We start from the raw sequence: 20,511 nt of genomic DNA on the forward strand, positions 1-20,511 counted from the left end.
CATAAAGCTCATCTACTCGAGTAACATACAGATACTGTTCTGATATAGACGCTATTTTTAAACTAAGAATGTAGATCATACCTTTATGAAACTGCCGATGAGACCATGAATTAGGCTATATGTTACTGGATAGAAAATAAAAAATAGAACAAGAACTCTTGTTTTTAGAGAGAGTTGTTAACTTTTTAAGAATATCTGGAAATGCTACAGGCAGCGATTATGAGGTAATTCAGATCTTGTAATGTGTTGGTGCTGCACAGCCCTTACTGCAAAGAACTAACTCTAGATAGGAAGACAGAAATCCGAGACATTCTGTCTCAGTGAAGAACAACATTACATCACCAAAGCAACATGAATGCTTTCATCAACATATATTCAAAATTATATTCCCAAAGTGTACTAGTTTGTGTGTAAATGTAGATACTCATGTAGTTACTTAATGAAACTCCAGGTAACTAATAAAAGGCCTTCTGAAACCAGTTATCCCATTAAAGGGTTGACTCCCCCCTTCCCAAGAACAACAGGAAGTTAAGTGAGTTGTTTAGCATTGCACATTTTGACAGGATTCAAACTCGGATGTTGAGCTTTATACCCTTGGATTTTAATAATGATGCAAATCTTATTCTTTCATAGAATAATAACATATTATTTTGTTATAATTCAAAGTGAAATGGAACAGACAGGTTAAAGCATACCTATAGTAACTGTACATCTAATAAGTCTAGAACAAGTCTAGTACTGACCCATCAAGACTGATTTCTCTACTGTTAACAGCAAACTCTTTCACATACAGCCCCCCTCCCCAAAGCAAGTGAGCAGAAGCCTCACACCCATTTACTTAAAAAAAAATATTAACTCCAAGTTAACCACTGCCACTTAACAAAGGGGCATAATGGCTTCCAGGCTTGTGATTTTTAACATCTTTATTAAAATATCACTTAAGACATAAACACTCATATGCTAATAGAAAACAAACCATGTTAAAATGTTTTCCATTCACACACATTAAAATTACAAGTTTTCTTTCATTATAACAATGGTCGTTCAGTCCAGCACTGCATCTTCTTCTTCTTTCGGCTTTTCCCGGTTAGGGGTCGCCACAGCGGATCACCTGTCCGCTAATGATTGGCAGTGGAGTTTTACAGTGTCGAGTTGCCAGTCTGACGCCCAACCTTCCACAAAAGGCACACACATGCATGCACTCATACCTAGGGCCAATTGAGACTGTCTAATCCACCTACAGCATGTCTTTGGGATGTGAGAGGAAACCGGAGCACCCGGAGGAAACCCGCGCAACGACAGGCAGGATCACTCAATTCCTGCCTTCTCCTAAACCTCATTCTTCCTCCTGAATATTATTCTGCGTGTATTGTTCCCACAAATTCCATTTATTTCAGCCACCCAGACAGTGACTTGCTCAACCATCAGCACCATGCACTTGTCAAATCTGCTGTCAGTCAAACAGCCATCAAAGCACAAGTGTGCCAACTAGATCCTGACTTGAAGAAGGTTTACCAACAAGTGTCATGTTTACTCTGGTAAAGGGCTCTTGTTAATACATCAAGCACATAATAGCACTGAGCGTACATCAGGGTTCTACAGGGATTGGAGCTAGAGTTGTTAAAGGTGACTTTAAGAAGGAAGAGGATGATACGACTATGACTGAGTTGGGGAGGTTAAAATGGTGACTGAAGTTTAGACTGCTCAACTTTAATAAACTAAGTGAATTGTGAGGTAATACCTGTTATACACACAGTCACTTTAACAATGACAACAAGCAGCCCAGGTGGCAAGACTTAATTGGCATGATTTATATTTACATGCATCTTCTACTCCACTTGGTGAATATGTATCCTGAATTACAGACAACAAAGGTTGGGTTACAGAATGCACTTACTTCTATAAAATCCACAGAATCCTTCTGTTCCAACAAGGCTTGAATGTCAGACATTATTTCCTGAAGTGCATTTGTTTCTTCAGAGATTTGTTTCATATTTTCCTCCATTGCTGTCACAATGCTAACTTCCTCTGCTTTAAGTTCCTGTAATAGCTGCTGTTCTTTTTTCTGGATAAACTGCTGCAATTTTGCAAACTCTGACTTGATATGTCGCTCCAGAGCTCTGGATTTCTCCTAGAAGACAGCGTGTGAAGAGTTAACTACTTGAACGATTACAGAATTCAATATCAGACACACACCTGCTAAGGTGTTTTCCATATGCTGTCCTTCATTAATATCGGTTTTATTTATTTGTGCATGATCTCGTTTACCTTTCTGATGTACTGCCCCCCCATAAACTCCCCTACTCCACTGACTTTTCCCTCCCAAACATTGAATTACTGCACTGTTCCCAGCATGATCCATCACATGGTGGATTCCTGAACTTTACATGAGATCAACCCTAGAAGGAGGCTTAAGAATCTCACAATAAGATGCACATAAAACAAGGTGACATTGATAATCACAATGTGGAGTTACCTGTCATGTGCCATGTTTGTTATGGTAAAAACAAAATATGTTCAGTGAGTCTTTTCAGAAGCTCTCTTATATTGAATGCATACAAGCCAAAAATGTTAGAACAGATCTGTTTTCATAGCCAGTTTCAAAATCGTTAATCTGGCAGTGTTGACAATGCATGAAGCATGATGAAATCTGACAACATAGAGACATTTTTATACAGTCACCTGCTGTTATATTAGCAGGTTCATCAGATTTATTCTGTCCCTTTCCTTTGTTTACTTAACACAGGTTACACTGACCATTTTGGCAGGACCAAAATTTGTACCACCTCCTACTATCTTATTTTAGTCATTAATTTCCTTCTGTTGTAAGCAGCATTTTAGTCTTACACACCAAAGTACATTCAATGTTCCAAAGATTCTCTTCTCTTAACAATCCTCTTTTAACAACTCCCACGGATTTCACAGCAGAAGTGAAACCAGGTGCAACCTTGTTAATTTCACTTCAGTTACAGTTACTGTGAATATCGTTCACTTTCAAATGTTTAGCAGGTGACTTCATTAAAGATCTCTGTGAGACTTACACTGATCGTATTCATTGTTACCAAACTGTGAACGTTAACAAAGCTCTTGTTTCATGACCAAAACTACAGATGAACTAACTGGAGAACTCTGTACCCCAAGGTGGCACAACAGGTTTCTGCTCTTAGTCTAGTTAGGACTGTACTATACAAATGTATTTTAAACGATGTTTTGCCTGCAGTCCAGTTATGAAAAATGGCCCATTTGGAAACAGCTTGCCCTCCCATTTAAGAAATGAATAAACTTCATATTCTGCATTTGAAAAACATGTAATCATAGAATCATAGGAGATTACTAGGCTATTGACCTGGAGGTCATTTTAAGCTTAGCCATTTCAACCCATCCAGGAGGGTTATGAGCGCTATCCCTGATAAGAATTTACCCTGCCCCATCCACTCATCCAGGTTCTTGAACAGTGTCATAGAAGTGCTCCGTTTCACATGAATTGGCAGCCTGTTCCAAAAATGTGGCAGTCGCTGAGAGGTAAAACTGTGCATTGTAGTTGTTCTTTCATTTTCATGTGAATCTGAATTAATTTTTAAAGCCTAAGAAAGCCACCATAACCCAGAAAAAGGACCACTGCACTTATCAACACTTCCAATATTATAACAACCTGGCAGTGGGACCCTCCCTGGTGTGATGAGTTTCATACTATGCACCATCACACAACACAATACAAATATTTTTAGGTTGTCTTAAACTGAAGTGGAATGACAACAAACTTATTTTTTAACTTACTCTGACACTGAAAATCTTCTGCATCTGTTGTTTCTGCACTTTTCGGAGTATCTTCAGGTTGCATTTTATTGGTGACTGAGATTTTTTCAGCTGACGCTAAAGAAGAAAAAGATGTGCTGAAGATATTTTACACAAATCACAAAGAGTAATAAATGTAAAAACATTGTTTCCATTAAAAGGCAAATCAGTTTACATAAATTATTAATAGCATCCATCGTTGTTAGCAAAATTATCAATATATTTTAGCTTTACAGTCATTAAGTACAACACAATTTAATGTCTAGTAAATCACAAAATGTAGAACCAGTCGACTGTATAACGTATAACAACCAAGGGTGTCCCTCTTAGTTCTACTTCACACAGACCACGAAAACACCGGCACTTGTAGTCTACAAACTCACTTTTATTCAATACACACAATGTTTAGCGCTTTCATCTAAAATCATTAGACTTCTTCAGAACAATTCAATACCATTCCATTCTTATTTAAATACTTCTACTAGCCTATCATCATAACTTTTAATTAACATGTCATTAGACTTTTAAAGTGCCAGTGTGCTATTTTTAAAAATGCCATCTTAAATAAAACCATATTTAAAACTTGAAATACATATTATGTGTTATTAAAAATAGTATACATTTAATAAACATTATTGTGCACAATTTAATAAATATATTAATAAAAATCATTTGTTGTTTCATAACCCTTTCTCTCAACTAGCTTCATTTTCTAAAAAAAGGCTTAACAGATATGTGGTCATTAATACCTGGGTAGGAAGAAGCATTTAATTTGATTTGCCATCTGGCTTCCTGCTCACCTAATTTCTTTTTGATGCTCCCACCCCTTGGATTACCTTTAACTGTTTCTAATATTCCAAACAAAAACCCACTGCAGCCCTTGTTTTCTGCTATGTGCCTCCACAGGGCATTATTAACATCCTTTCTCTTTATGCTATAATAATGATCATATATTCTTTGCCTGAGGCACCTATCTGTCTTGCCTACATAATAACTAGGACATTCTGTGCATTTCGCTAAATAAACAACATGTTGTGTTCTGCAGTTTCCTTTATTGTACCTAATAGTCGTATGGTTTATATCTTGTAATACTGTGCTTGTACTATTTGAAAGAAAATGTAAAAAGTATGAGAGGGACCTGGAACAATATACTAAAGGTACTGCATATAGATGGCATACGGCAGGTATGCAGAAAGGAAAGAACCATCGTGATAATTATAATGGGGACCGAAAAGGTAATAAATATAGATATCAATACAACAATTATGGTAAAAATAATAAATTAGATGATTTTTTAGAAGAAGAAATAGGATGGGAGGGACCCCACAGAAAACAACACCAAAGGTATCACAAAGGAAATGTGTGTCAGAGAAAAAGAATGGAAGAATACAACAACCAACAGGACAAAGGGGAAAAGATGAGATAGTAAAATACAATACTGTTACCAGCGGTTATAAACAATTTTATATACATAACTACACCAATTTAGATTTAAAGGAAGAACACTTCACCCTCTTTAGTAGAGGAATGAAATATGTTCCAGTCAGGAAATTCAAAGTTGAAGATGTTATCATAGATTTTAAGAAGTATATTAGGAAGTTAAATTTAGCTGTGATTTTTAATAACAAAAACAAAAATGTGACTAGTACTGAATTTAAGAAAAAAAGTGTATACACCACCCCCCCCCCTTAATCCTACCTTAGCTATGTTCGAAAAAATAGTGATTGATGACTTATACGGTTATTGGAACAAAATTAACATGGACAAAGTGAAGTACAATTTGAATTTTAAAGAGGTAGAAGTATTAAGGGAAATACAATGTAACAAAAAGTTAAGAATAATGAAACCGGACAAAGGGGGGTGGGGTGGTTATTTTTGACCAAGAAGAATACAAAAATAAAATGAATGAAATTTTATTAAATTCTGGAAATTACTGTACAGCCTCTCGAAATGAGGTAAATTTAGGATACAATAAAATTAATTTATATTTAGAAGATTTATTGATTGATGAGAGGATAGATACAGAATTATATACTTATCTAAAAGAAGAAAATCCTATTATAAGCACAATAATAGGTATTCCCAAGATACATAAGGACATATTAGATCCTCCTTTTCGACCTATAATATCTGGGAATCGGTCAAAAACTTTTAAATTTGGGAAGGTAATAGACAAGTGGCTAAAGCCAATATATACTTCTATAGAGCATATTATTATTGACTCCTGGGACTTCCTAGGGAGACTCAGAGATGAAATGGTTAAAACTCAAAGTATACTGGTAACAATAGATGTAGTAGACCTTTTTTCCAGTATTCCCCAAGATGAAGGACTGAGTAGGTTGGAAAACTGTATGGAAAAGGCAAATTACTTGACCGGTGACAGGAGGCAACTTATTTTGGAATTTATGGAAATAATTTTAAAATATAATTATATCCTGTTTGAAGGGGAGTATTTTGTACAGACTAGAGGAGTGGCAATGGGGGCAGCATGTGCCCCCATTTTTGCAAACCTCTATCTTTACGATTGGGAAAGAGAATATATATTGAACACCAAATGGTATACTAAAATGTCTTGCTACTACAGATTTTTGGACGATGTCTTTATGATATGGACTGGTACAAGAGAGGAATTAGACGAATTCAAAGAGTATATTAACACTAGGTGCAGTTGGTTAAAATTTACATTCAATGCAGATCCCAAAGTTATGGTATTTTTAGACACTTACATTACAGTAGAAAAAGAGAAAATAAAGACACGAATCTACAGGTAAGAAACATTTAGTAATGGTTACTTGGAATACACTAGCTGCCACCCTATGAGCCAAAAAAGAAGCATAATTAAAGGGCAATGCATAAGGGCTGCTAGGATAACATCAGATTACCAAGATTTTGTGAGAGAAATAGACTACATAGGAGACATGTTTAGGCAGAGGGGGTACCCAGGGTGGTTGGTTAAAGATGTCACAGGATATGTAAAAAAAGAATGGGGTAGGAAATACATACCACTGATAGGAAAAGGTCCCCTCAAGGAAACAAACAAGGTAATTGATAAAAAGATAGAGGATAGAATGGAATATACTAGAGCGTGTGTTATACAATATACCCCCTGGAGTGCTGAGATAAAAAACATTATTTCCAAAAATTGGAATATTATAAAGACAGATAGAAATATAGAGGAGATAGTAGGAAATCTACCTAGATTTGTCTCCAGGAATGGATTTAATATAAAGAACGAATTAGAAAGGAAAAAGGAAATATTCGACAATAAGACGGACAAGAGAGGGACTACAAGATGTGGTTCATGTAATCAGTGCAAATACATAGTAAGTGAGACAAGCACAGTATTACAAGATACAAACCATACGACTATTAGGTATAATAAAGGAAACTGCAGAACACAACATGTTGTTTATTTAGCGAAATGCACAGAATGTCCTAGTTATTATGTAGGCAAGACAGATAGGTGCCTCAGGCAAAGAATATATGATCATTATTATAGCATAAAGAGAAAGGATGTTAATAATGCCCTATGGAGGCACATAGCAGAAAACAAGGGCTGCAGTGGGTTTTTGTTTGGAATATTAGAAACAGTTAAAGGTAATCCAAGGGGTGGGAGCATCAAAAAGAAATTAGGTGAGCAGGAAGCCAGATGGCAAATCAAATTAAATGCTTCTTCCTACCCAGGTATTAATGACCACATATCTGTTAAGCCTTTTTTAAAAAATGAAGCTAGTTGAGAGAAAGGGTTATGAAACAACAAATTATTTTTATTAATATATTTATTAAATTGTGCACAATAATGTTTATTAAATGTATACTATTTTTTAATAACACATAATATGTATTTCAAGTTTTAAATATGGTTTTATTTAAGATGGCATTTTTAAAAATAGCACACTGGCACTTTAAAAGTCTAATGACATGTTAATTAAAAGTTATGATGATAGGCTAGTAGAAGTATTTAAATAAGAATGGAATGGTATTGAATTGTTCTGAAGAAGTCTAATGATTTTAGATGAAAGCGCTAAACATTGTGTGTATTGAATAAAAGTGAGTTTGTAGACTACAAGTGCCAGTGTTTTCGTGGTCTGTGTGGAGTAGTACTAAGAGGGACACCCTTGGTTGTTATACGTTATACAATTTAATGTCTACGGATATTCTAGAAATATGACTGTGTGACAAGCAGATTAGTAATACTACACAACAAACATTAGTCCTTGCTTACTTGATATAGAAAAAAAGTATATAATTATTAGAAACAAGCCACTGTATAAAACATCAGGGTACTCTACATTTGCGATTTACTCTGTAAAAACATCAAGTTTGATGAAGACCAAACAATTTTCTTCATTACATCTAACAGGTCAACCCAGAACTGAAGCTATTACACAAAAATTAGTGGTGAGAAATCAAGAAATGTGGGTAGAAACCTGTATCTGTATGTTGGTCAGTCCTGAAATAATATAATGTGCATTTTCAGAATGGATAAACTGTTATGTAAGAGTTTATACAGGAAATGTAAAGGCAATGAATTATTAAAACTTAATGTAACATAAGAGGGGTAGCATATTCCTTTGAGGTGCTAAACTAGAGTCTGCCTGAGCTGGTTGTTCAGGAAGATGTAAAATATCCCAGTACACTTACAGAAAAGTGAAGGGGTTAAACATGCATACATATTTTTGTATTTCTGTTTACATGTACACAATATTTAAATAAATAGTGGTCTTGCCCTGGGATTCAAAACCATGGCTTCTGCAACTGCACAGAGGCTACAGCAGAGATGCAAAGGGGCATGATGCGGCTCAAAGGTCATTATCAATTAAGTTTGAATCTCATGGCCCAAACAATAACTAGTTAAGAACTCTGCTCATGGACATGACAGGGAAGGTGGGGAGAGCTTTGTGTGAGACTGTGGCTGAGAATTATACCAACACCAGTAGAGACCTTGTAGCATACATGTGACTAAGTTTGAGCACATTCACTATATCGCAAGGCTATGGGAATGGCTGGAAACCACAATACATGGCTTCCAACGTTTAATTCTTATTAATTGAAACTGGGAGGAAATGGAATTATAAGGAAGTCAGAAAAATTTGTGGTTGTGGTGCCTTTTTTCTTTTTACAAAAAGTGGATGGGGAAGGATGTAACCGGAGGTTGTGCATGTAAATAGTGTAGTGGTACAGAAGCAGGGGCACACAAACATAAAAAAAAGGCAAAGACTAATGGGGTGATGCTGACAAAGGGGGTCACAATTCATATATAAAAACATACAGATAGAGGGAGACCAAGTGGTGGTAGGAAGGACCAGACAACAGGGATGGAGGTGACATGATGAAAACAGAATACCAGGAATGGGGGGGCAGGGTGGATACCCCACTCTTGACACCACACTGCCTGGGCAAGACCCAGGAAAAGTTTGGTTACTACTGTGACTGCTGTCACCACTGGCCCTGCCTCAGACTGTGGTGACTGCAGTGCCAGGCTGTAGTGTGATTTTGTAAGCTGCACAAAGACCCACTCCAGGTGGTCACATATAAGATAAGTGTTTATTCTCATTTTTTGTCTGCATTTTGATTTAATATCTCTGTAATCTGTACAACTGCACTTATTCTTCTTCTTGTTTGTCCCCACCCACGCTCCCTATTCTTGTTTTGGTGTTAGTGTTGGTGGCTCTGGAATTGCCCGCCCCTCCTGTAAGTCTGTATTTGAACACTCCTCCTGAGTCCATCTCATTTGCTCACTTAACCGAATACAGTGAGATCATATTCTGAGTCTAGTGTTCACTCTACATAATACAGAGAGAAGTTTTGAGAAGGCCAACCCACTTAGGTTCTTCCTTCCTCTCTCCTCGGACTTTACTAACAAAAAAAAATTAATCTGCTTTTACTGTATTTGTGCCTTTATTTTGCTTTTTGCCTCTTCTTAAAAGTACTCAATTTTATTTATTCTGCTGCACTTACTACTGCTTGGTAGTAGCCTGATTAAATTGTAACTGTTATTCTAAGTCTTTTGGTTTAAAAACTTGGGCTTCATACTGGTTGTTTTACATTAAGAAGGTTTGTGGTATGCACTGTTGTGGCAGGACAGGTAGCTTACATCCTTCTAAGCTGGGAATTGTTGATTGAAAGCTAAGTGTCTGCTATTCAAAAAGTGTATTAGTTCTGGTTTAAGCACTTGGGCTTCAGCCAGTTATTCTACATTAAGAAGGTTTGTGGTCTGCACTCTTGTGGGAGGAGAGGCTTGATTCTGCCCTTCTGAGCTGGGAATTTCTGGTCACAGGCTTATTGTGCCTGCTTATTCGAAATGTTTCTTTCTGAAATTGGTGCGCCTTGTTACTGTAGCATAGGACCAGATTCAGGCCTGCTGAAACCAGCTTTGTTTGTAACACTTGAGCACTGATCCAGGCCATCTTTTTTGGAGAAGGTTCCCCTGCACCCTAGTAGTGGATGTGTGCAGTTAGAACTTGTCTGATTGAAGACTGCTGGAACAGGGCTCAGTTTAGTTTTTTTCGTTAATTTTTTGGTTAATTGGGTAACTTGTTTAAATCAGATTGTTCGTTTTCTATTGTTTATATATATATATATATATATATATATATATATATATATATATATATATATATATAAATATAAATAAATTGCACTTTAGTCATCTGCTTTTACTGTATTTGTGTTTCTTCCTGCTTTATTACTAGGGGCATTGACTACAACTCTGAACTGAGATATAAAACAATAAGCATCTTTTTATGCGCATTTAAAGTGTTTTTTTTATTGTATCTGCTTTATTTTCTGGGGGAAAAAAATATATATATATATATATATATATATATATATATATATATATATATATATGGATAGATAGATAGATTTTATATATATAATCTATATATATATATATATATATATATATATATATATATATATATATATATATATATACACACACACACACAGACACACACACACACACACACTTGCTTCCTGCCTTTCTAAGCTAGTATAGTCTAGTTTTCAGGTTAGTGCTGAATTCACAGCTGTGTTACAAATCTCTGTGTTTGCCCATACCTTACTTGGATAGAAGACAGTTTCTCTGTTCACCTGTCAGAGAGGGGAGCTTTGAGCAGCCTATCTGTCCCTAGAGGAGTGGTTTCAGGTCAGAAAGTAGTAGTTTATTGTCCATTTTGGGTTAATTTCTATCTCTTTCATTTCCCTGCTATAAAAACTGCATTTGCCAGGTTTTGCATGCCGAACAGCGCTGGTTAGCTAGGGTATAACTATTCCCAGCTCCACAAAGTCTCCTCTTCAATTTTTCCCTTGGAACTAGACAAACGTTCAACTTAAGCACTCAAGCCATTCATTTCTCAGCCTGGCACTTGCTCAAAACTCATAGCAAGCACTTATAAACCCTAGCACTACAGAAGGACAAGGCTCTCTATTCGACCTTACCAGCCATTCAGTAAAACAGTGTACTGTACCTACCCAGGCATGTCCAAAGGGCAGTTTCAGGTGTACTCTCCAGTCCAACTGGTGAATCAGGGCATTTTGAGGCAATGTAACAACTGTCTCATGTACACAGACAACCCTCTCCTCCTACCACCAAACACTAATACATGCGAGAGATGCAATTATACAGCCAAACTTGAGGCTAAGTTCTCTCAACCCAAGACTGTCCCAGTCAAGAGGAGAAGGGAAATACTGGCATCACACCACCAGTCTCACATAGACCCATTAAACCAGCACCGGTAAATAACACACGTAAATACACAAAAACATACTCGGAGGCTCTAAATAAAAATGTGCAAAAGCAACAGAGCCCTCCAAAGCAGACATCCAAGCAACCTCCACCCCCAACACAAACCATGAAACACATACGTCACAAAACTAGTGTGCCATGCAATCACAGCCTTCAAGGCAAAATAACATACCCAACATACTAGTAATATGTGATTCTATAGTCCGGCACACTGACGTCCCACTCACTAGGCTGAATAAGGAGAAGGTTACTGTTAGCTGCCTGTAGGGTGCAAGGATCCGCCACATAACACAAGCACTCAGGTCACTCCAGAACAAGTACAAATAAGACTCTGTCATTGTCCATGTTGGTGTGAATGACCTGAGCCGTACCTCCCTGGACTACATGAAAAGAGACATGGAAGAGCTCTCTGATCACATAGCCCAGGCCAGTATGACATTGACCTTGAGTAACATCCTGCCCTCACCAAGAATGATACCACAGTATAAAGAAAAAATTATCAATTTCAACAACTGGCTAAGTTTCTGGTGTCATTCAAAGGGGACCAGTGTCTGTCTGCCTGGGATGACATGCTCGACAAGCCACGCTGCTTCGCTAGAGACGGCTTGCACCTGTCACAGTTAGGGTTTTGAATACTGGCCAAGGCTCTTGCCACCCCCATATTGCCTTTTTTATGCAAGGCTCAAAAGACAAACCCACCGCCGTAAATAGCACAAGTAACAAAAATCTGACGGTAATACTACTCAATGCCAGAAGTCTAAACCTCAAAATGCACGCACTCGAGGCACTCCTCAGTATGGAGAAAATCGATATATGTGCAGTAACAGAAACCTGGTTTAAGGCTCCAAAGAGCACCCCAGCACTACCAGGCTACAATTCATACCACACATTTCGGCCACAGAACCGGGACCAAAATACAAAAGGCAGGGGAGTATCCATAGTCATCAAGGATACCCACACCTCCAGGTTAGTGGCACAGCACGATTCTTCAGAGATTATCCATGTGCAACTAACAATGGGGAAAACTGCAATTCAATTTGTAGCTTGCTACAGATCACCCACCATGTCCCAGGACCCCGATTCCGCATTTCTGGAAACACTGGGTAACATAAAGGTCCTACCAAATACCTTAATATTGGGTGATTTCAACTACCCAAACATTAACTGGGAGAACTACTCAAGTACTAACTCCCTTGCCCAACATTTCCTAGAATTTATAAACTCAAACGCCCTGGAACACCTGGTCAACACTCCCACCAGAGTTGACAACATACTGGACCTGGTCATCACCAACATGGGCAACAGGTGTTCCACACTGGAGGTCAACCCCTCGCTGGTTAGATTTGACCATAAAAAATCACTTTGGATATCCACATTCTGCCCCCACCCCCGGACAAGGAAACCACCGTGAAAAACTTTTCAAAAGCAAACTTCACGTTACTTAAGATGGAGGTGGAAAGTTTCAAAGCCCCCATGCTAAAGGATAATGCTGTCCAAGCTGCAAAATCCTTTACTAATGCATTCTACGGGCACCTACAAGAATGCATGGATCGTGCTATCCCAAGCAAAACCAAGACTCACTCCTCCAAGAAAAGGAAACCAGTCTGGTGGACCCCTGCCATAAACAAGCTATACAACAGAAGGAGGAAACTAGTACAGAAAAGAGTAAAATCCCAAGAAGGGAAGACATCCCTAATCAGTATCAGCAAGAAACTACGATCCCTCATAAAATCATCCAAGGCGAGCTTTGAAAGAAAACTTGCCAAGGACTCCAAAGATAACTACAAGGCATTATTTAGCTATGTCAAGAATCTAAGTGGCAATGCTCAGATCTGCTTGGAGTTAGTGCAGAATGGCACAAAATACTCTGAACCAACCAATATTGTCAACATCCTGGCAGACAGGTTCAGTGCAAACTTCACCCCCCTCTCACCCCCAAAAGGGCCCATAACCATACCGAAGAATGTAGAGCCCCTGAAATCACAGACACTCAGGTTAAAATATCCTTCTCCAAAGCCAAAAACACAGCATCAATGGGACCGGACGGTGTCCCAGGCTGCATCCTACACAAGCTCAAAGACAAACTAACCCCTCACCTAAACACACTGTTCAAACTCAGCCTCTCCACAGGCTACGTACCCATAGAGTGGTGCACAGCAACGGTTATTCCGTTCCACAAAGATAGAGCCACAACAGACCCCAGGAACTATCGCCCTATAAGCCTGTCTAGCTTGGTCTGCAAGGCTATGGAGTGTATCATCATGGAACTCATTAACAGAGACATTGGGAACCTCCAAACACTGGACCCTACCCAGTTCAGCTTTGTTAAGGGCAGATCATGCCTCCTAAACCTGGTGGACATCTTTGAGACCGTTACCAAGGCTATAGACAAGGGAAAGGTGGTTAACACAACCTACCTAGACCACACAAAGTCCTTCGACACCATTCCCCATTCTGGTATTATAGACAAGCTCACCAGCCTGAACATAAACCCCTATGTCACAAGATGGGGTGGCAATTGGCTCACTGACAGAACCCACATGGTGAGAGTTGCGGAAGCTAGGTCTGACTCCAAACCAGTTACAAGTGGCATTCCCCAGGGCTCAGTCCTAGGACCCCTCCTGTTCGGCATATACTTCTCAGAGGTACAGACAAGCACAGGAGGACTATGGCTGACCAAGTTCACAGACGACTGCAAACTAGGGGCTATAATTGACTCACCAGCTGACACAGACATCCCCCAAAAGGGTCTCACTGAGACGGATACCTGGTGTTAAAATCATGGCCTCAAGCTAAATGCCAAAAAGTGCATAGTTATTCCTTTTGGAAATAACAAAGTACCCACAAACTACCACATAAGTAGCAGTCCCCTAAATGCGGAAAACGTAATAAGGGATCTGGGGACCCAAGTATATAGTAATCTCCCCTTTGATAATCACATTGCCAAAGTGGTTAGAAAATCCTTCTATGTGGCCCACCTAATCACAAAAGGGTTTGCATCCAGATCAAGAGGTCATTGTCTCTACTCATCACTCATCAGACCCATCATAGAGTACAATGCTCCATTTGGGATGTACCTTACAAGACACCTGCAACAGCTGGAAAGACCACAGAAGTACCTCACCAAGAGGATCACTGGCCTCAAACAGATGCCCTATGCAGCTCGACTGAAGAAATTCCAGCTGTACTCGGTTGCATACTGCCTGCTCAGAGGTGATCTCTGCCTGACATATAAGGCCATGTCCAACCCAAAATTGATGGACATGCTCCACCTAAAGAAATCCTTATCCCCTCGAACCACACACTCTAGGGATCTAAACCTCACCACAACAATAAATAGGACATGCTGGAGGGATAGATTCCTGTCCCAGAGACTTCCCATGCTTTGGAACAAGATTCCAATCTACATTAGGCAGAGCTCCTTGCTAGCACTCTTCAAAAGAAACCTTGACGAGTGGATGGGAAACAGAAAGTTTACCCCGGGGATTATTTCAGTGGCTCTGGTGCACAGAGGCACAGGGAACTAATCTAAGGGGGCGGCGAAAGCCAACACATTCTGGCTGGGCTTATCAATGCCTTCGAGCAGATAGCCTAGTACCTACCTATGAACCTATGTGGGCTTGAAGGTGCTAGTCCATGAACTCTCCCACCACCTGTTCCAACTCCTGCAGGGTGATAAAGAATGATAGCATGGCAGTGCCACTAGGGGGAACTATACCACTCTCCTCCAGTAAATGAAAGCCAGAAGACACTGGAGATACTCTCAAGTCACCCCTGCCGCTTTGTCACCTGAAGGAACCAGGCTTGGAAAGGGTGAAGGGCTGGTAGGAGAAAGATGAAGCTGACGGCAGGGCACAGACTGGTGTTGTGCAACAGGCACAGCCATGGCAAATGCTGCAAAAAATGATAAAATAAATGGATAGAAAGGAAAACAACATAAACATTTACAAAAAGGACAGCAACAAGGACAGACAGAAGGACATTACTATTCTGTGTCTCAGGATCAGTCCTACAGGTACCAGAATACTGCTGACTAGGTATATAAACTAAAATGCCCCTACTGGGTGCATGTACAGGTGAACAGTGTCTATGCAGCCACGGCCAAGAGTTGGGTAGAGGGTTGTGAATACAAAGACAGGATGGTGATGTTGCCATAAAAGGCAATGCAGTGACTGTGGGAGTGGCTCTGTGGGTGTGACGTATGGGACAAGGTGAAAGACCTGCCATCTTGCTCTGGAGAGTGTCACTATATATGCTACCCATCACAGCTATGATACCACTGTGATGTACTGAAGGCAGACATGCAATTATTTCCAACAAAGACAGACAAGCTATTATTTCCAACTAAGACCGCTATCAACAGGTGCCTGTTATTCATCATACTGTTGCCTGCCATTCACTATGGGACAGACAATGGGTACAGCTCAAATGCCAGTAGTATAGACATTTCTGAAAAAAAAAGACTTCTTACATAGAAGAAGATGGATTTTTATCTGTGAGAAGAGAATACCTCAGGATTCTAGGGTTTATGACTTCTAGGACTCTCATGATTCCTTTCTCCATATTACACATGAGAATAATACAATAGTTTGTATAGAACACATGGGACCAAACATCATCATTCTCTAGATTTTTACATTCCAGTTCTGGGCTTTGTCAAACAGGAACTGCAATGCTGCAGTCAGCACATGGCCTTAAATTCAGGTCTCATCTTTTCTCCTCAGATCCCAAGTCATTCTGCAATACAGACACCACAGATTTTGCAGGGAGAGCAGTTTTTATGGGGGTAAAAGTGCAAGGCCTGTGGAATTCCTCAGACAGACGAAAACACATAAATGTCAAAGAGACATCCATTTGTGATCCATGCCTTAAAATCTCTTCATCATCTTTGGTCTCCTGGACCTCTTCAGGTGATTACAGACAACACCAAGTGATGTGGTACATAAACAAGCAGGAGGGTATAAGGTCGCACTCTCTATGTAGACTGGCTATGATGGCCTGAGTGGCAGCCCAACTGCATTCCTTAACCCTCTAAGCATCTTACATTCTGTCTAAGCAAAATATAGTGTCAGACAAGCTGAGCAGGACCAGCACGTACCCTCAGAAATGGAAACTGATTTACGGGTCTTCCAGGAGATTCAGTTGTGCCAAACACCTCAAACACATTTATTTGCCTCCTTTCAAAAAAATAAAAAAAGAAAAGACAACTGAACTAATTCTGCTCTAGGACTCCTTGCAAGCAAGCCTGAAAAAAGATGCATTTTCATTCCATGGTCAGAAATTTTCCTTTATGCATTTCCACCCTTTCCACTGATATCCAGGGTAATTCTGAAGATTCAAAATGATTCTACAAAAATCATTGCGGTGGTTCCCTTTTGGCCCAAGCAACTTTGGTTCTCCTTTCTTATGTAATCGGCTAAGGGCAATTACCACATACTTCCTCAAAGACTGGACCTACTCGCACAAGATGAGGGAGTTTGATACATCCTAATCTCAAACAACTTCAACTAACTGCGTGGCTGACTCAGTTTTGATACCGTTTAGGCACCCTTTTCATGAGGACGTGCAGCAGGTAATAAAGAAGGCAAAAAAAACCTGCTACTAGAAAATCACTGGCAATTGGAAAAGATTTTCTAGTTGGTGTCTAGCCAATAGCTAGGACCGCAGCAAGGATTATGTACCACTGATTCTGAAACAAATTGTGTAAGTTACTTTCCTGTAGCCTGTCCTACTCTTCTATCAAAGTACATCTTGCAGCCATTTCAGCATGTCCACTCATGGATCCTTCCCTTTCGTCTGTGTTTTGGTAAAACAGTTTCTTGAGAAGTTTTACATATAAGGCCTCCTGGAAAATAGGTGGTATCTTCCTGGGATCTTAAATTTGTGCTGAAAAAGTTACCTGTATCTCCCTTTGCACCAGATCAAAAGGATGATAAAGGTTCATCACATGGAAGACAACTTCTTATTGCTCTGTCATCTACAAGACAATCTGAGTTGCAAGATCTCATGGTGGGTCAACCCTATCTGGTCTTCCATAGACATAGGATCACATTAAGAACAAATCCCTCATTCATGCCCAAGGTTGTTTCAAAGTTTACTTTTAATCAAGCCATCAATATCGCAGTGTTCTGTATAGATCTTCAGAACCAGTGAGAAAGGACTCTATATACTCTAGATGTCCCCAGGCAGCTCGGGTACTATTCTGACAGTACGAAGTCCTTTAGAAAAGCAGATCAGGTATTTATTTCTTATGATGGGAAGAAGAAAGGATAGTCCATGTCAAAAAAGACCTATTGCCTTTTGTTAAATCCACCATTGTAAATCAGTTCCAGGCAGTATAAAGGCACATTCTACAAGAGCCTTGGCATTTATGATGGTATATTGGAAAGGAGATGCAGCTTGTTCCTCCATACATACTTTTACAAAGCATTCCAAACCCCTTTTCCAAGTCCAGGACTAGCTTTGCCAGCTCCATATTCCAGGGACTATGTGATCCTTATTCTTTCTTCTCCCAGGATGGACAGGCTTTGGTAAATCAAACCATATAGCCAAAAACCTACTGCAGCCACGAGAATGATGAACATAGTACAGCTGCATAAGTTGCATTTACTATAACAGAAGATGTCCAAATTCCTCACTGCTGCAGTAGACTCACCCACCCACTATCCCCTACTTCTGTATATAATTAGTTTTTGGGCTATAAAGTTATTGGTTTCTATTTATATCTTTTAAGACGTACAGGATAAGTACACACTTATGCATGTATGGATAAGAAAGTCCTGAAGATTTCTTCACTCTGACAGATGATTTCTCATACCTAGGCTAACCAATCAGCAGTCAGAATGTAGGTGTGGGGAAGGAGTCAAAAGTCTGTGAAGCTAGCTAGTTGTTGTGTCCTAGGCATGATGCAATCAATAGAGCCAAAAGACTTCTGTAACAGTGAGGAATTTGAGCATTTACTGTTATGGGAAGTGCAACTTACACAACTGTACTACTTAACAGTTTTAGTCATATATCTGTTTTTGAATATCTCTTGTTGCATATCTGTTTTGCTATCTGCTTTTTACTGAATTTCCTTGCTGCATATTGCTACTGGATTAGATTTTAATAAGACTCACAAAGACATCAAAAGAGTTTTATTTTTTAATTCAATTCCATCCGTTTGCTTTTAAAGTCAATTTACTTCTCCAATCATATCCCAACTGTTTATTATAACTTTCTGCTCTTAGGACTATGAACTGGATAAAGCAGGTATTGAAAATGGGTGGATTAATAGCATGTCAAGAAATGCCCACTTTCACACTTTTGCCCAGCCTTGCTGTCACAGTTCAACAAAAATAGCCTCACAAATTCTGCCTTCATGTGGGCTGCCCATTCTGATGCAGTCCTAAGGTTGTAGAACTGCTGAAGCTTTACTCCATAAATAACATTGACAAACACTGTTGCAGGCTATGAGTTAATCTAAACCATAATTTTTTTATTGCCAAAACAGACTGGCTAAATCTTGAACAAACTGAGAACGGTACCTTCCAGCTCGCAGCATGTGAGCTTTGCACCACCTTTTCTATCTTTAGTATGGTATTTCACACAATTACAAACAGAGAAAAGTATCAGAGACTCACTGAGGGTAGCACAGTATTGTGGTTAGATGGGAAATAAGGCGTCTTGTAAATTCTCATCCAGACATTAGAACAGCCATGAGCAGATCAGACCCCCCCCCCCATCTGAACAGTGGAACTACTAGGATGCCAGGGGTTTCTACAAAAAGTAGGGCAGTGACAGGCTGGCATGGCTACATCTTTTAGCAGATAAATAATAAACTGATGTTAGTTCTGGGAAAGACTTGTCTACAAATAGTATAATTTGACTCTTAGCTACCCAGCTCTATGAATTACTTGCTTTAATAAGTAGACTAGTGTACCCACTGCTTTCCATCTGACTGTTGCTTCCTGATAAGATGGCAGTTTCACTTCTTCTGAATGCAGAATCTTCTTGCTTGCTAAGTTTCCAAAAAAAAAAAAAAATCACAATTTTAACATTTATGTCATTTGTTGCAGAAACTATGACTAAAAGTTTACTTCCACTGTCTGCATACACATGACGTCTAGATTTCAGAGTGGCATCCTAATATCTACACTGGTCTACACGGAGACAGCACTTGCAGGCCTGCCTGCTGCACACAGCCTTCAAAGGTGCATGGGTGAAGATGGCAATCAGTTCAACAAGCACTGGAACAATCATTTGTCTTCATTTTGACAGCATTCTACCTAGGTATATGAAAGTTACAAGGGTGTCCTCTCAGGTCTGGCACACCACAATGATCAGCTCAGTGAACGTATGCAAGCTGTATGGTTCCTTTCGATGCCACAAGATGTTGTGTGAAGGAATATATAAGGCAATAATGGAATACCACATATTAGTACTTACAGATTAATGAGTGCTGTCACAGCAGAACGTTGCTACTTTTAGTAAAGACCCTTTCCATTACTCTCACATTTGTATTCACCTTGTCAAGTTAATTAAAGTTAAATGTGACATCCCGTAAACACGGAGCAGAAAATGGTTTGCTGTCCTGCACATTTTTACTAATATGGCCACCAACTCTTCTGCATATCCCTTGTTGTGGACTATACCACGTCCCAGTGTTCTTATTCACAAATCAACTGCTGACACCTTCTGTTGTCTGAAAGAGGTCTGTCCCTGTTTTTTTTTAATGAGCCTAGCCAGTACTTAGACAGCCCAATAAAATACAGATCCCTTTACTTGCTACTCTTCAATTTATCTCTATTCTTCTTCTCCTGCTGTGCCATCTCTTATCCTACCATGACTCAATAACAGCTCTCTACATCTCCCCAACTCAGTCCCAACCACCTATCCATACTTCCTTCCTAAACTCTCCATATATCTCACCAAACATATTTAATGACTTCTGTTAGATATTATGAATATAAATATGCTGAAAG

General features: G+C 39.2%; 1 protein-coding gene across 1 annotated transcript in view; it reads right to left on the reverse strand.

Moving 5' to 3' along the window:
* Positions 1 to 20,511, reverse strand: part of LOC122813840 (zinc-binding protein A33-like) — a 111,013-nt gene that overhangs the window by 45,359 nt on the left and 45,143 nt on the right. The window contains exons 2-3 of the mRNA XM_044086374.1: positions 3,778 to 3,873; positions 1,898 to 2,131 (exon numbers count right to left, since the gene is read on the reverse strand). Of these exons, the coding sequence (XP_043942309.1) occupies positions 1,898 to 2,131; positions 3,778 to 3,873 (330 nt within the window). The remainder of the gene's footprint in view (positions 1 to 1,897; positions 2,132 to 3,777; positions 3,874 to 20,511) is intronic.

This window comes from Protopterus annectens, chromosome 10.part0 (genome assembly GCF_019279795.1).
Source record: "Protopterus annectens isolate FY-2018-M chromosome 10.part0, PAN1.0, whole genome shotgun sequence".
NCBI lineage: Eukaryota > Metazoa > Chordata > Ceratodontiformes > Protopteridae > Protopterus > Protopterus annectens.